Source organism: Cervus canadensis, chromosome 18, assembly GCF_019320065.1.
Source record: "Cervus canadensis isolate Bull #8, Minnesota chromosome 18, ASM1932006v1, whole genome shotgun sequence".
In the NCBI taxonomy this organism is placed as follows: Eukaryota; Metazoa; Chordata; class Mammalia; order Artiodactyla; family Cervidae; genus Cervus; species Cervus canadensis.
The window spans coordinates 13377006-13394678 of NC_057403.1; the positions used below are offsets into that span (position 1 = coordinate 13377006).

Consider the following 17673-nt stretch of genomic DNA (forward strand, 5'->3'; position numbering starts at 1 on the left):
ATTCATTAACTGATTCATTTTGTTGAACAGCTGAAACTAACACAGTTAGTTTCTTAATCACATATATTACAATATAGAATTTTTTAATATTTTCAAAGAGCCATAATATGCATGACTATTCCTCTTATAAGAATACAGAATCAAAGTCTCTATTAATGAGTCTTTAATTGGCAACCTGCACTGAGCCTGAATATGAGGTGGGTACATGGAATTTCTCTTCTACAAGGAGTTAAGGTTAATGACATTTATCATGAGCTTGGGGAAAGCATCCTGCATGCTATACACCGAATCACTGTTTCTACTTCCTGAAGGCAGCAAGACCTGTTCAAATCCTCCTACGTTTATAGTGTTCAGGGAAACAAAATGGATGCTCAGGTCATGAGGTGACCTCAGTGACAAGGCTCAGACAGACTTCCATCCCTGGCGTGAGAGGAGGCTGCCCATCTTCCCCTGTGACCTGCACCAGGCTGACTGTATGAACAACACTGCCCGCCTTCCGCATCCTGTGACTCGGTCAGCTTCGCTCAGTCCTGCCTCCTGCCTCACAGAAGCAGATCCATGTGGCCCTCACTCCTCAGCCTCCTGAGTCTCGGTGAGTCTGGAAAGACCCGGTAGGAGAGGGTTATGGTGGAAATTGGGGGTCTTCACACCACTGACCAGGTTCCCTGGATGAGAGTGCAAGGAGCGTGGGGTCCATCGGGACAAGCCATCTCTGACAGGCTTTTCCTTCTAGGATTCTGTGTGAGTCTGAGGATCTGGGCAGCTGTGGGTAAGTCCTCCCCATCCCTTATTTCTGTGTTGAGCAGAGCAGCCGGGGCTGAGGCAGATGACACTGGGGGGCAGGGTGAGACCCCTGTCAGTACAGTGAGAGCCGTGTGCCCTGTGGAACCCAGGTCCTCTATTGGCCTTGATACTCATCTTCACTCTCCCCAGAGGTTAGCCCAGCTCTGGACTCTGGACCTGAAGGGACAGTGTGAAGTCTGGAAGCTGGGAGCTGGGCCCCCTGACTGCCATTTCTATCATGAGAGGGAGCGAGGGGCTATAGCCCCCAGACCCCTCTCCAACAAGGTGGCATCTCCAACCAGCCCTTCACAACAGGAACTGCAGGACCGCCCGCTAGACCTGACCCCAGGGGAGGGGCTGGGCATCAGGCAGGGCCACCTGGGCCTGCTCCCACATTTGATGGAGGCTAGCTAACAAAGGAGCGGGGTTCATGGTTTCCTTCCTGCTTTTCAGTCAAGTGGCTTTTTCTCTTCTTAGTTGTGTTACTGTTAGTCACTCTCTCAAGTCTGACTCTGCGACCCCATGGACTGTAGTTCATCAGGCTCCTCTGTCCATGGGGTTCCCCAGGCAAGAACACTGGAGTGGGTTGCCATTTCCTTCTCCAAGGCATCTTCCCTACCTGGAGACTGAACCCTGCTCTCCTGCCTTGCAGGGAGATTCTTTACCGTTTGAGCTGCACAAACACAACAGGGAAGTCCTTTCCCTTCTTTACCACTCGTCATTTTTCTGTGGTGTTTCCTTTTGCCTGCATCACGCAGCATGTAGGATCTCAGTTTCCTGATGAGGGAGTCTACCCGGGCCCTTGGCGGGGAAAGTGCTAAGTTCTAACCACTGGACCACCTGGGAATCCCCAGTGTTTTGTGTTTTGAGAGAGTTTTCAACATTTTGTCAATCCAAGGACTTATTCTTCTCCTGAGAAGAATCACTGCTGAGAATCACATTCTCAGAATCTCCATGACATCTGTCCTGGGTTGACTGTGTCTCTGTCTGTCCCCAAGCCCCAGGTGTCCTTGAGGATCAGGGTGATGCACTTTAGAGTAGGTGCCTTGGAAGAATTGAAGGGGAAGTGCTCCAACAAAGCAGTGGGGAGAGGGGACCATTCCTATTTTCCTCTTAAAGCCTGTGCCTCCATCTCTCCTAGGTGAATTTGAGAAGCCCTCTTTGTCAGCCTGGCCAAGCCCTGTGGTTCCCTTAGGACAGACTGTGACTCTCCAGTGTCACTTCCGTTCTCCACTTAAGAGATTCAGACTGTTCAGAACAGATGGGACCAGTTTGTCCAAGCTCTGGGGAAATCATTTCAACAACTTCACCCTTGGCCCGGTGACCAGAGAACATGCTGGGTCCTACACGTGTTCTGGATTCTCCTGGTTTCTCCCTCTTTTGCCCAGACACAGTGACCCCCTGCAGATTGTGGTCACAGGTAAGAGGGGTTCAGCCAAGCCCGGGACAGCCTTCTATGCAGGCAATCCCACTCTAGGTCCAAGTTCCTTATGTGGTTCAAGACTGACTCAGGATTCCTAGCCAGGAACAAACCAGGAAAGAGAACCCAGTATGAAAGTATAAACTCTGGGTGTTGAACAGATGCGGTGCCCGGCTCAGGAAGGAGGAGCCAGTGCCGGCCAGCAGGGAGGATGGGGAACGACCCTGATCCAGCACCTGCCACACAGTAGGGAGCTGTAGTCCCCGATGAAGGAGCTGGAGCCCCAGGAAGGAGTCCCAGGAAAGTATCCAGAGGCATGAGATGGGGTCATATGGGAAAAGATCCCTTTTCTCCACCTCCATCCCAACGTCCTGCCAGTCATCACCCACATTCTATGAGTGTGAAGGGAGCCAGGGTATGCATCCTCAGAACCACCCAGCTCCCCACCACGAATATTAGGGATGAGATGAGGCTGAGAGCATGGCAACCCACTCCAGTATTCTCACCCGCAGAATCCCATGGATGGAGGAGCCTGGCAGGTTATGGTCCATGGGGTCGCAGAGAGTCTTACAGGACTGAAGTGACTGAGTGTGCTTGCATGAAGCTGAGAGCAGATACAGCAGCTAAAGAGCTTAGAATAAGCACAGAGGAGGCTGGAGGTCTTGAGCAAAGAGAAACAGAAAAGCATGAGCCAGAGCCCAAGAACAAGGCTAAAGAGAATGCAGCAGAACAGACAGGAAGGGTAATTGGCATTGCTGGTTCATGAGGGGGTTTCTCACACCTTCAGCCCTCAGGGGAAGCGCCGAGGCGGGGTGACTCACTGAAGCTCACAACCTCATTGCTCCTAGGTTTGTTCACAAAACCTGCCATCTCAGCCCACCCAGGCCCCCTGGTGCGGCCGGGAGGAAATGTGACCATCCACTGTCACTCACCGCTGTCGTTTGACAAGTTTATCCTGCACCAGGAAAATAGCACAGGGCATTTCCAGAGACATGGAGAGAGGTTCACGGGCAGGAATGCCTCAGCTGACTTCTCCATTGGCCCCATGACCTGGGGGAGTGCGGGCACCTCCTGATGCTACGGCTCTCTCAGCCGCTCCCCCTATGAGTGGTCAGCCCCCAGCGACCCCGTGGACATCGTCATCACAGGTGAGTGTGTCCAGACCAGTCCCCTCTGCTGTCTGTGTCACAAAAGGTCTGGTGTCCAGTCCAGCATCAGTACCGGGAGACAATGACAGGCATGCAGAGACACTCACACACTTGGGAGAGGGAACAAACCAGAGAGAGAGAAGGTGTGAACACGGAAGGAAAAGAGAACAGAGTACCTGCCATGTGGTAAAGAGAAGACACAGCCGGTGACAGAGTGAAGCAGCAAGAACACGAAAGAACGATCAATAGAGAAAGATGTACCAGAGCAGAGACCCGGGCAGTTCCCGGCTCAGGCAGCCAACGATGGTTGGTTAAGGGGCTGGTTTCCAACCTTCATTTCAGAGCTCCCGTCCTCTGTCAGGAGCGCTGTGTTACCAGACACCCTTGCAGTCCAGCCCCTGGGTAATCGAGATAGAGGTCGACACCCTGAAGTTGCTCAGCCTCGTGGTTTAATGTGTCCTTCTGCACAAAGAGGGGGGAGTGGTCCCTCCCACCCTCCCTACTAAGGAGTCCATTCCAGCCCTTGGGGGTGGGCAGGGCAGCACTGAACACTCCCTCAAGAATGAGGTGGTCAAAGATCCTGTGAGATTCTGGAAATTTCCACTCCATAAGGTCTGCTTCTGGGTCAGTATCATGTTTTCTGATGGTCCCAGCAGTAGATAATAGGTTCCATAATTCAAGAGCAGCCCAATCTGGTTGATTTTTAAATTTTCTTTTTTCTTTTTTTGTTGAATCCTAGTTGATTTAAGATGTTGTTAATTCTTGTTGTACCTTAGAGTGATTCAGTTCTTCATATACATATATATCTATTTAAAAAAAGGATATTAAGTGACACTCCATTATTAAAGTTAAGTTTGAATTTTCCCCTGTGCTGGGTATTCGTTGCTGTAGGGCTTTCTCTCCTGGTGGTGGGCGGGCTTCTCATTGCAGTGCTTCTCTCGTTGCACACTTCCAGCTTTAGTCCTCTATTTAGGACTAGAGTTACTTTGTGCCCTAAGATCAAGGTCTTCCTTCCAGGTCTGTCCAAGAAACCCTCTCTCTCAGCCCAGGGAGGGCCCGTGGTGAGGTCAGGAGAGAACGTGACCTTGCTCTGCAGCTCCGAGCGCGCCTTTGACCAGTTCCATCTGCTCAGGGAGGGGGAGAACCTTGGGCGCCCGCTTGATGGAGGGCAGGGCCCCCGCGGTGCACACCAGGCAGCGTTCCCTCCAGGTCCTGGGACCCCAGCCCACAGCGGGGTCTACAGGTGCTACGGCTCCTTCACTCGCTCTTCCTACTCGTGGTCAGACCCCAGCGACCCCCTGCTCCTGTCTGTCACAGGTGAAGACCCTCCTCCTGGCCCAGCTTTCTTGTTGCTCTTCAGTCGCTAAGTTGTGTCCAGCTCTTTGCGACCCCGTGGACTGCAGCTCGACAGACTCCTCTGTCCTTCACTTTCTCCCCTTCGTGGATCACAGCCTTGTCTTGGTAAACCAGCTTGTGTAACTCAATGAAGCTATGAGCCATGTCGTGCAGCACCGCCCAAGACAGACGGGTCATAGTGAAGAGTCCTGAGAAAACGTGGTCCCCGGGAGGAGGATATGTCAACCCACTCCAGGAGCCTTTCATCAAGAACCCATGAAGAGTCCCATGATTTACAATATAGTAAATAAGATTGCACTGTGCAAAAAGTCCATTTGGCTTTTTCCATGACATCTTACTGTAGCATGAGCTCTATCTCAAGGGCCCTGTGCTGGTGTCAGGGGACCTTTGGGCTTCTGGAGAAATGGAGGCAATGAGAACCAGAGAGGAAGAGAGATGGTCGGTGGCATCTCAACCCTCTTCCACCTCCTGTATGGATGCTCCTCATCAGAGTCCTGTCTATCCAGGCAAATAAAGAAAAGGGTCAGGGTAGACCCAGGAGGAGGAGAGGCTGGGCTGCTTTGGGAACTCAGAGATTGCATCTGCCCCTTGCTCTTACTGTTTTCCCAAAGCACCTCTGACATATAAGTGATTTCCCAATTAAGGAGCATAGATATTCATTCCCGGAGCAGAGAGAATGTCTCTTGCTTATAGCTTTCTTTCACCACCAGGCATATCCTTCCTGCCTCCTTCCACCGTCACTTCTTCAGGATGGAGGGTCTACTCAATGCATTCATGGGGAGGGACCAGAAGCTCTCCCCTCCCCCATCAGACTTTTTACAGAGTCAAAAGGCAGGCAGGAGGTCAACCTTCCAGAAAGAATAGTCCTCATTCAGTGGGTATGAGGATCGTTACTTGCTCACCCCTTCTGTCTTTCTCCTAGGATCCACTAAAAGTACTTGCCCATCAACCACGGATCCACACACCACAGAAGGTAAGCAAGGCGGTCTCCTATCTCAGCAAGTGTCTGAGAAGACAGAGGGTTCCTGTGTGAGTGTTGGTTCTACTACCTCCCAGCTCTGTGACTTTGGGCTCCTCAACGTTCCTGTCATGTCAGTATTTGAGATCATGGTCTGGATTAGAACCAGACGGGGCATTGAGTTTCTCATGCTCTGGGACAGGGAGTTTCTAAATTGGACAAAGTTGGTCTGAGTGACCTGACCCCATGCTTAAGGGAGATGCTTACCCTCCCTCCACCAGGATCTTTGGGGAAGGATGGTGGGGGTGGGGGGACAAGAGGAGAATTGTAGGGAGCACTTTAATATGTGCTATCCTTTTGCTATTGTTTTATGAAATAAACATTCCACAGTTCAGAGATAGAAGTGTCGTTGTCTTCTTGAGGATTCCATTCCAGGTATATGTGGGTGGAGGGGGAATTATATTGAGGATTAAAGGGGTCTCCAATCATGTACAAACACCACGCCTTGATGAGGGGGACCGGAGAAAAACTGCATCGGTGCCTGGGGGACCTTGGTTCAGACCTCTGCTGGTCTGCACAGCCTCTTTACTTTATCCACTGCTAGCATCTCTGCTGGATGCTTTGGTACCTCCTGGGAAGTGGAGACCATAACTGATCAGGTTGAGAGCTGCTGACACACTCTGACACAAGGATACAATAAATCCTGTGTGTAGGGGCAGGGTGTATGCAACGAATAACCAGACTTTCTGCCATTTGTTTGTTGGCAGAAGCACAGCTTTCTCAAGGCCACTCCAGCCAGCTGCACCTTCTCCTTAGGCTATCCGTAGCCTTCATCTATACAAGCATCCTCCTCCCTGTTCTTCTCTGTCACTGGTTTCCCAAAAAGCAAGTATGAAGAGCCAAACTGTCACTGGTGTTCTACCCAAAATCATAAGTCTGAAGGAGGGAAGGACAGCATCACCTGACCCAGGGGGAGGTGGGCTCATAGCAGAGAATGGCATTTTCACTTCCTGTAGGTTAAAACCTGATTTACCTTTGTAATCCCTGAGGGAATATCTTCCAGAGAACCATGGAACCCTGTTCTTTTTATGAAAACATGTGTTCATTTATTTATGACTGCAGCAGGTCTTGGCAGCAGCATGGGGGATCTTAATTGTGGTGCTGAGGTGCGGTTCAAGGCTCCAGAGCTCGCGGGCTCAGCAATTGCAGCCTGTGGGGCTTAGCTGCTTCACAGCACGTGGGGTCTTGGTTCTCCCACCAGGGATGGAACCACACTCTCTGCACTGGAAGGAGGACCCTTTATCCCCGGCCACCAGGGACGCTCCAAGCCCTGTTCTTCCCTTCCGCCACAGCCATCTGCTCTTCTCCCCTTTATGATCTTGGGAATCTTGTGGTACGCATTAGAGGATGGTCCATAACAGAAGACGTAGGATGGGCTCCGTGTGTTTGCACAGGTTCCTGAGAATCCGTCAGTGGTTGGGCTTGTATATGGGGTGGTTTTTGTTTTTAATTTAGTGGAGTAGACAAGCTCAGCAACCTGAGCTACACCACTGCTTCTTTTGGCTTTGATGTCCCCACTCAAGACATGGAAGTCTATAAGAACCACCGCCACCCCAAGAGCGTTGACTCTCTTCCATTCGCAGATGTTGCAATCATGGAAGGAGAGCCCAAGGAAGACAGAACAGTGAACGGGGCCACAAGCCCATGTGCCTAGAGCGGGTGCTCCACAACAGGAGAAGCCACGACGATGAGATCCCTCACACAGCAAAGAGCAGCCCCCCTTCCCGCAACTAGAGAAAGCCTGTGCCCAGCGACGAAGACCCAGCACAGCCATTCATTAATTAATTGAAAGTTGGCAACAGCCAGCTATATCTCCTCCCCTTTTAGAGAGAGAGAGAGAGAGAGAGAGAGAGTGTGTGTGTGTGTGTGTGTGTGTGTGAAAGAGTGAGTTCGCAGGTGGGTATTTAACCTGTATTTTTCTCTCCTCTCCTTGGAATTTTCTTCCCCATGGGCTAGGGTTATTTTACATTTAGTAAACACTGTTTGACCATCCCTCCCCTTCAAAAAAAGCCCATCTAACCCTGATAAGATGATTCTTTGGGGCACGAGTTCACCATCTCATTGGTCTGCTGGCTTTCCAAATAAAGTCACTATTCCTTTCCTGAAGACCTCATCAATCTGCCCAATGACAAGCAACATGAGGTTGGACTCAGAGCACATTCATGAGACATTGGCAGAGGTGTCATTCATTTTAGACAAAATCCGTAGATATCACTCTCACAATTGATATCTGTGGTTTAAAGGAAGATATGCAGATGGCCAACAGGCATATGAAAAGATGCTTAGCATTGCTCATTAGTAGAGAAAGGCCATTTGACACTGCAATGAGGTACCACCTCATACCGATCAGAAGGGCCATCATTAAACAGTTGATGAATAATAGATGCTGGAGAGCATGTGGAGAAGTGGGAAACCCTCTTACACTGTTGGGGGAGTGTAATCTGTTGCAGCCACTGTGGAAAACAGTTTGGAAGTTCTTCAAAAAACCAAAAACAGAGTTTCCATTTGATCCAACAATTCCAATCCTGAGCATATACCCGGAAAAAAAACTATACTTTGAAAAGATTCATGCACCCCTGTGTTCACAGCAGCACAACCCACAATACCCAAGACATGGAAACAATCTAAATGTCCATCGACAGATGAATGGATAAAGAAGACGTTGTATATGCCTATACACACACACAATGGAATACTACTCATTTAAAAAATGCAATCAGGAGATTTGCAGCCGCATGGATGGACCTAGAGATTAACATATTAAGTGAAGGAAGACAGAAAGACAAAGACAGTTAACATGCGATATCACTCATATGTGGAATCTGCAAGGAATGGATCAAAGAAACAGGAACAGACTCACAGACATAGAGAACAGGTTTGTGGGTGCCAAGGGGGAGGGGAGGATTGGGAGTTTGGGATGAGCAGATGAAATCTGTTTATACATAAGATGGGTGAACAATCAGGTCCCACAGTATGGCACAGGGGATTCTGGTCAGTGTCTTGCCATAAAACATAATGGAAAAGAATGTATGTGTCGAGCTGAATCAATTTGCTATACAGCAGACATGAACTAACTTCGAAAATTCTTTTAATTTTTAAAAATTTGTGATTTATATATCTGCAATGAAACATTCAGTTCAGTCGCTCAGTCATGTCCGACTCTTTGCGACCCCATGAATCGCAGCACACCAGGCCTCCCTGTCCATCACCAAGTCCCAGAGTTTACTCAAACTCATGCCCATAGATTCGATGATGCCATCCAGCCATCTCATCCTCTGTCGTCCCCTTCTCCTCCTGCCCCCAATCCCTCTCAGCATCAGGGTCTTTTCCAATGAGTTAACTCTTCATGTTACATGGCAGTAAAATGCACAGACTGAAATGACAAAGAATACAGATCAACTCTGAAACATGATATTAAGTAAATAAAAGGAAATTTTAAGAAGGGTGACTGGACTATTACTCCATTCCATACATAATGATCAAAAGGAGACCAGATTTATTACTTAGGGAGCATCACTCATGTTAACAACCCCCACCCCCAGCCAAATGGTGTGGAATCACTGCCCTTACTGAGGTTCTTTCCCGATGAACAAAAGCAGAACCGGGTGTATGTCTGCCCTTAGAGACCTGAAATGGCTGGCCATTTTTTCCTGGTTTGCAGTTGATTCTTGTGGACACCCCCCTCACTCAAGCATTCTGGACTTTGGAAGTCTCTACCTTATACATTTTTATGTAGTAAGCAAGGTTGTCCACCTTTCCTAGCAAAACAATTTCCTTTCCTTCCAAAAGAACCCCCCATAATCATCTTACACACCTTCTCTTTGTGTACACGTGTGGGCCTTGGATTGGAAAGGGAGAAAGAGAGAGAGACAGAGAGAGTGTGTGTGTGCAAACTTTCCACTCATAGCCAGGAAATATTTTCAGATAAAGAAGAAGAGTCGGGGGAAGACAAATATCACGTAATTTTTCTTATTCGTGACATCTTAAAGAATGAACTTATTTACAAAACAGGTACACAAAGAATGACCTTTCAGTTACCAGGGGCAGGGGGATGGTGGGTGGGGTAAGGGATTGATTGGCAGTTTGGGTTCGACATATACACATGGCTATATTTAAAATGGATGACCAACAAGGACCTACTGGATAGCACAGAGAACTCTGCTTAATATTCCGTAACTCCCTAAGTGGGAAAAGAATTTGAAAAGCAGTAGACGCATGTGTGTGTATAATCACCTTGTTGTACACTGAAACTAACACGGTTAGCTTCTTAATCACATATACTCCACTATAGAATTTTTTTTTAATTTTCTAAAAACCATAATACGCATGTCTCCTTCTCTTATAAGAATGCAGAATCAAAGTTTCTATTAATGAGTCTTTAATTGGCAACCTGCACTTACGTGAGATACGAGGTGGGAACATGTGATTTCTCTTATGCAAACAGTTAAGGTTAATGACGTTTATCATGAGGTTGGGGAAAGCATCTTGCATGCTATACACTGAATCACCGTTACTACTTCATAAAAGCAGCAAGATCTGTTCAAATCCTCCTACGTTTATAGTGTTCAGGGAAACAAAAAGTGACGCTCAGGTCTTGAGGTGACCTCAGTGACGAGGCTCAGACAGACTTCCATCCCTGGTGTGACAAGAGGCTGCCCACCTTCCCCTGTGACATGCACCAGGCTGACTGTATGAACAACACCGCCCGCCTTCCGCATCCTGTGACTCGGTCAGCTTCGCTCAGTCCTGCCTCCTGCCTCACAGAAGCAGAGCCATGTGGCCCACACTCCTCAGCCTCCTGAGTCTCGGTGAGTCTGGAAAGACACGGTAGGGAGGTTTATGGTGGAAATTGGGGGTCTTCACACCACTGACCAGGTTCCCTGGATGAGAGTGCAAGGAGCGTGGGGTCCATCGGGACAAGCCATCTCTGACGGGCTTTTCCTTCTAGGATTCTGTGTGAGTCTGAGGATCTGGGCAGCTGTGGGTGAGTCCTCCCCATCCCTTATTTCTGTGTTGAGCAGAGCAGGCGGGGCTGAGGCAGATGACACTGGGGGGCAGGGTGAGATCCCTGTCAGTACAGTGAGAGCCGCGTGCCCTGTGGATCCCAGGTCCTCCTCTTGGCCTTGATACTCATCTTCACTCTCCCCAGAGGTTAGCCCAGACCTGAAGGCACAGTGTGAAGTCTGGGAGCTGGGAGCTGGGCCCCCTGAGTGCCATTTCTGTCATGAGAGGGAGCAAGGAGCTGCAGCCCCCAGACCCCTCTCCAACAAGGTGGCATCTCCAACCGGCCCTTAGCAACAGGATCTCCAGGACCGCCCGCTAGACCTGACCCCAGAGGAGGGGCTGGGCATCAGGCAGGGCCACCTGGACCTGGTCCCACATTTGATGGAGGCTAGCTAACAAAGGAGCGGGGTTCATGGTTTCCTTCCTGCTTTTCAGTCAAGTGGCTTTTTCTCTTCTTAGTTGTGTTACTGTAAGTCACTCAGTCATATCCGACTTTTTGCGACCCATGATCTGTAGCTCACCAGGCTCCTCTGTCCATGGGCTTTTCCAGGCAAGAATACTGGAGGTGGCTGCCATTTCCTTGCCCAGGGGATCTTGCCAGCTCAGGGACTGTACCCTGCTCTCCTGCATTGCCAGAAGATTTTGTACCGTTTGAGCTTTAAAAAATCCAACAAGGAAGTCCTTTCACTTCTTTTCCATGCATCAATTTCTCTGTGGTGTTTTCTTTAGCCTGCAGCATGCAACTTGCAGGATCTTAGTTCCCTGATCAGGGATCAACCCGGGCCCTTGGCAGAGAAAGCGCCAAGTCCTAACCACTGGACCGCCAGGGAATCCCCAGTGTTTTGCGTGTGAGAGAAAGTGTCCCAAAATTTTCTCAACCTGAGGAATGATTCTTCTCCTGAGAAGAATCACCTCTGAGAATCATATTCTTAGAATCTCCCTGATGTCTGTCCTGGGTTGACTGTGTCTCTTTGTGTCCCCAAGCCCCAGGTATCCTTTAGCACCACTGTGATGCACTTTAGGGGAGGACACTTGCAAGAATTGAATGGAAGGGCCCATGGGGGCAGGGGGCAGAGGAGACTGTTCCTATTTTCCTCTCAAAGTCTGTGCCTCCTTCTCTCCTAGGTGAATATGACAAGCCCTCTTTGTCAGCCTGGCCAAGCCCCGTGGTTCCCTTAGGACAGACTGTGACTCTTCGGTGTCACTCCAGTTCTCCATTTACAGTATTCAGACTGTTCAAAAGAGATGGGACCAGTTTGCCCAAGCTCCGGGAACATCAACTCAACACCTTCACACTTGGCCCGGTGACCAGAGAACATGCCGGGTCCTACACGTGTTCTGGAGCCTACACATCTCGCTCTGTGTGGTCCACACACAGTGACCCCCTGCAGATTGTGGTCACAGGTAGGAGGGGTCCAGCCAGCCCGGGATGGCCGAGCCTGCAGGCAATCCTACCCTAGGTCCACGTGCCAGTGCAGCCAAAGACGTCCTCAGGATCCCCAGCCAGAACCTAACCAGGGAAAGAGAACCCACTCTGAGAGTTTAAACTCAGGGTGTTGAATAGAAGGATGGGTGCCCCAGCTCAGGAAGGAGGACCTCCCTAGGCTTTAGTTAGACAGGATGCGACCACTGCCTGCCAGCAGGGAGGAAGGGAATGACCCTGATCCAGAACCTGCCACCCAATAGGGAGCTGTAGTCCCCTATGAAGGAGCTGGAGCCCCAGGGAGGAAATCCAGCAATGTCTCCAAAGGCATGAGGTGGGGTCACAGATGGGAAATGTTCCACTTTTTCTCCACTGCCTTCCTAATTTTGCGAGTCATCACCCACGTTATGAGATATATGTGAAGGGAGACAGGGTATGCATACTCAGAACCACCCCAGCCCCTCAAATGCAAATTAGGGATGGGAAGAGGCTGAGAGCATGGCAACCCACTCCAGTATCCTTGCCTGGAGAATCTGAAGGTCAGAAGAGCCTGGCGGGCTACACTCCATGGGACCCCACAGAGTCGGACACAAATGAAGTGACAGCATGCTTGCATGAAGCTGAGAGCAGATCCAGCAGCTAAAGAGCTTAGAATAAGCACAGAGGAGGCTGGAGGTCTTGAGCAAAGAGAAAGAGAAAAGCATGAGCCAGAGCCCGAGAACAAGGCTAGAGAGAATGCAACAGGCCAGACAGGAAGGGTAATTCTCTCTGCTGGTTCATGGGGACATTTTTCATACCTTCAGATGTCAGTGGAAGCTCCAAGGCTAGGTGACTCACTGAAGATCACAACCTCTTTGCTCCTAGGTGTGTTCCCAAAACCCTACATCTCAGCCCACCCAGGCCCCATAGTGCGGGCGGGAGAGAATGTGACCCTCCACTGTCACTCACCGCTGCTGCTGGACAAATTTATGCTGCACAAAAAAAGGCAGCAATGGGCATTTCCAGAGACGTGGAGAGACGTTCACGGGCGGGCATGCCTCAGCTGACTTCTTCATTGGCCCCATGACCTCGGGGAGTGCGGGCTCCTACAGATGCTACAGCTCTCTCAGCCGCTCCCCCTATGAGTGGTCAGCCCCCAGTGACCTCGTGGACATCGTCATCACAGGTGAGTGTGTCCAGACCAGTCCCCTCTGCTGTCTGTGTCACAGAAGGTCTGGTGTCCAGTCCGGCATCAGTACCGGGGAGAGAATGACAGGCGTGCAGAGATGCTCACACACTCGGAAGAGGGAACAAACCAGAGAGAGAGGAGGTTTGAACACGGAAGGAAAAGAGAACAGAGCACCTGCCATGTGCTAAAGAGAAGACACAGCCGGTGACAGAGTGAAGCAGCAAGAACGTGAAAGAACGAACAATGGAGAAAGATGTACCAGAGCAGGGACCCGGGCAGTTCCCGGCTCAGGCAGCCAACGATGGTTGGTTAAGGGGCTGGTTTCCACCTGCATGTCAGAGCTCCCTTCCTCTGTCCGGAGCACTGTGGTACCAGATGCCCTTGCTGTCTGGCCCCTGGGTGGTCAGGACGGATGTCAGCACTTTGAATTTGCTCAGCCTTGTGGTTTAACGCGTCCTTCTGCACAAAGAGGAAGGAGTGGGCCCTGCCAACCCTCCCGACTAAGGACTCCCTTCCAGCCCCTGGGGGTGGGCAGGGTGACGCTGAACACTACCTCACATTTGAGGTAGTCAAAGATCGAACGAGATTCTGGCAATCTCCCCGCCATAATGTCCTCTGGGTCAATACCATGTTTTATGATGGTCCCAGGAGTACCTAACAGGTTCCATTTTTCAAGAGAACCCCACATCTCGTTGATTTTTAAAGTATATTTTTTCTTATTCATTTTTGTTGAAATCTAGTTGATTTATGATGTTGCTAGTTCCTGTTGTACATTAGAGTGATTCAGTTGTTCATTTACCTATATTTCCTTTTTAGAAAAAGAATATTAAGTGACACTCCATTATGAAAGTTACCTTTGAATTTTTCCCTGTTCCAGGTATCCCTTGCTGTGGGGCTTTCCTCGTGGTGGTGGGTGGCCTTCTCATTGCAATGCTTCTCTTGTTGCACACTTTGGGCTTTAGTCCTCTATTTAGGACGAGAGTTACTTTATGCTCTAAGATCAAGGTCTCTTCCTTCCAGGTCGGTTCAAGAAACCCTCTCTCTCAGCCCAGGGGGGGCCCGTGGTGAGGTCAGGAGAGAATGTGACCTTGCTCTGCAGCTCTGAGCGTGCCTTTGACCAGTTCCATCTGCTCGGGGAGGGGGAGAACCTTGGGCGCCTGCTAGCGAGAGGACGGGGCCCCCATGGAGCACTCCAGGCAGTGTTCCCTCTGGGTCCTGGGACCCCAGCCCACAGGGGGGTCTACAGGTGCTACGGCTCCTTCACTCACTCTCCCTACTCGTGGTCAGAACCCAGCGACCCCCTGTTCCTGTCTGTCACAGGTGAGGACCCTCCTCCTGGCCCAGCTTTCTTGTTGCTCTTCAGTTGCTATGTTGTGTCCAGCTCCTTGCGACCCCGTGGACTGCAGCTCGACAGACTCCTCTGTCCTTCACTTTCTCCCCTTCGTGGATCACAGCCTTGTCCTGGTAAACGGGCTTGTGTAACTCAATGAAGCTATGAGCCATGTCATGCAGGGCCGCCCAAGACAGACAGGTCATAGTGAAGAGTACTGACAAAACGTGGTCCCCAGGAGGAGGATATGGCAACCCACTCCAGGATCCTTTCATCGAGAACCCATGAAGAATCCCATGCTTTACAATATAGTAAATGAGATTGCGCTGTGCAAAAAGTCCATTTCACTTTTTCCATGACATCTTACTGTATCATGAGCTCTATCTCAAGGGCCCTGTGCTGGTGTCAGGGGACCTTTGGGCTTCTGGAGAAATGGAGGCAATGAGAACCAGAGAGGAAGAGAGATGGTCGGTGGCATCTCAACCCTCTTCCACCTCCTGTATGGATGCTCCACATCAGAGTCCTGTCTATCCAGGCAAATAAAGAAAAGGGTCAGGGTAGACCCAGGAGGAGGAGAGGCTGGGCTGCTTTGGGAACTCAGAGATTGCATCTGCCCCTTGCTGTTAGTGTTTTCCCGAAGCACCTATGACAAACAAGTGATTTCCCAATTAAGGAGCATAGATATTCATTCCCGGAGCAGAGAGAATGTCTCTTGCTTACAGCTTTCTTTCACCACCAGGCATATCCTTCCTGCCTCCTTCCACCATCACTTCTTCAGGATGGAGGGTCTACTCAACGCATTCATGGGGAGGGACCAGAAGCTCTCCCCTCCCCCATCAGACTTTTTACAGAGTCAAAAGGCAGGCAGGAGGTCAACCTTCCAGAAAGAATAGTCCTCATTCATGGGGCGAGGAAGATTACTTGCTCACCCCTTCTGTCTTCTTTCTCCTAGGATCCACTAAAAGTACTTGCCCATCAACCACGGATCCACACACCACAGAAGGTAAGCAAGGCGGTCTCCTATCTCAGCAAGTGTCTGAGAAGACAGAGGGTTCCTGTGTGAGTGTTGGTTCTACCACCTCCCAGCTCCGTGACTTTGGGCTCCTCAACGTTCCTGTAATGTCAGCATTTGAGATCATGGTCTGGATTAGAACCAGAGGGGGCATTGAGTTTCTCATGCTCTGGGACAGGGAGTTTCTAAATTGGACAAAGTTGGTCTGAGCGACCTGACCCCATGCTTAAGGGAGATGCTTATCCTCCCTCCACCAGGATCTTTGGGGAAGGATGGTGGGGGTGGGGGGACAAGAGGAGAATTGTAGGGAGCACTTTAATATGTGCTATCCTTTTGCTATTGTTTTATGAAATAAACATTCCACAGTTCAGAGATAGAAGTGTCGTTGTCTTCTTGAGGATTCCATTCCAGGTATATGTGGGTGGAGGGGGAATTATATTGAGGATTAAAGGGGTCTCCAGTCATGTACAAACACCACGCCTTGATGAGGGGGACCGGAGAAAAACTGCATCAGTGCCTGGGGGACCTTGGTTCAGACCTCTGCTGGTCTGCACAGCCTCTTTACTTTATCCACTGCTAGCATCTCTGCTGGATGCTTTGGTACCTCCTGGGAAGTGGAGACCATAACTGATCAGGTTGAGAGCTGCTGACACACTCTGACACAAGGATACAATAAATCCTGTGTGTAGGGGCAGGGTGTATGCAACGAATAACCAGAACTTCTCCCGTTTGCTTGTTGGCAGAAGCAAAGCTTCCTCAAGGCCACTCCAGCCAGCTGCACCTTCTCCTTAGGCTCTCCGTAGCCTTCATCTATACCAGCATCTTCCTCGTTGTTCTTGTCTGTCACTGGTTTCCCAAAAAGTAAGTATGAAGAGCCAAACTGTCACTGGTGTTCTATGCAAAATCATAAGTCTGAAGGAGGGAAGCACAGTGGCATATGACCCAGGGGGAGGTGGGCTCATAGCAGAGAATGGTGTTGTCACTTCCTGTAGGTTAAAAACTGATTTCCATTGTTGTTTTCACTGAGGGAATATCTTCCAGAGAACCATGGAACGCTGTTCTTTTTAAGAACATATCTGTTCATTTAATCTGGCTGCAGCAAGTCTTGGCAGCAGCATGGGGGATCTTAATTGTGGTGCTGAGGTGCGGTTCAAGGCTCCAGAGCTCACGGGCTCAGCAGTTGCAGCCCGTGGGGCTTAGCTGCTTCATAGCACGTGGGGTCTCAGTTCTCCCACCAGGGATGGAACCACACTCTCCCTACTGGGAGGAGGACTCTTTATCCCCAGCCACAAGGGACGTTCCAAGCCCTGTTCTTCCCTCCAGCCACAACCATCTGTTCTTCTCCCCTTTATGATCTTGGGAATCTGCTGGTACACATTAGAGGATGGTCCATAACAGAAGACGTAGGGTGGGCTCCGTGTGTTTGCACAGGTTCCAGAGAGAGTCCGTCAGTGGCTGGGCTTGTATATGGGGTGGTTGTTTTTAAGTGGACTAGACAGGCTAAGCAACCTGGTGCAACCCCTGCTTTTTTTGTCTTTGATGTGCCCACCAAAGATATGGAGGTCTAGAAGAACCGCCCTCACCCCACAAGCCTTGACTCTCTTCCATTCGCAGATGTTGCCATCATGGAAGGAGAGCCCCAGGAAGATCAAACAGTGAGCACTGAGGTGATTCCTCCCTGCCCAAACCCTTGTCATAGCCCGAGCCCCTCCAATGCCCAATGCCCCAGCCTTCAAAGATCGCATCTCATTCCATCATTCACACCTCCTTCCTCTCAAGACCTTGTAGCAGAAGATGTGATATTCGCCCACTTGAACCACAGGAGCTTCTATGAGAGACTGTTCACTCCCGCTCCGCTGAGCCCCATGCACCCCTCCGCTGAGTCCAGTATCTATGAGGAACTAGTTGTAAACCAAGACCATGCTGAGCCCTGACTTGGCCCCATCCTTTGGGCACAGAGAGTGTTATAAATTGAAGAGCTAGATCTCTTTTTAAAGGGGTTCCTCCGTGG

The 17673-nt window shown here is 50.1% G+C and overlaps 1 protein-coding gene across 1 annotated transcript; it reads left to right on the forward strand.

Annotated features, from left to right (window-relative positions):
• Positions 1 to 558: 558 nt before the first annotated feature.
• LOC122421228 (immunoglobulin superfamily member 1-like) lies at positions 559 to 17328 on the forward strand. Its single transcript, XM_043437101.1, is given in 17 exon segments — positions 559 to 592; positions 734 to 769; positions 1925 to 2203; positions 3052 to 3351; positions 4369 to 4668; positions 5630 to 5680; positions 6433 to 6550; positions 7309 to 7384; positions 10425 to 10533; positions 10674 to 10709; positions 11855 to 12133; positions 13017 to 13129; positions 13131 to 13317; positions 14341 to 14640; positions 15603 to 15653; positions 16406 to 16523; positions 17277 to 17328. Coding segments are annotated over 17 exon segments (2439 nt in total).
• The last annotated feature ends 345 nt before the right edge of the window (positions 17329 to 17673 follow it).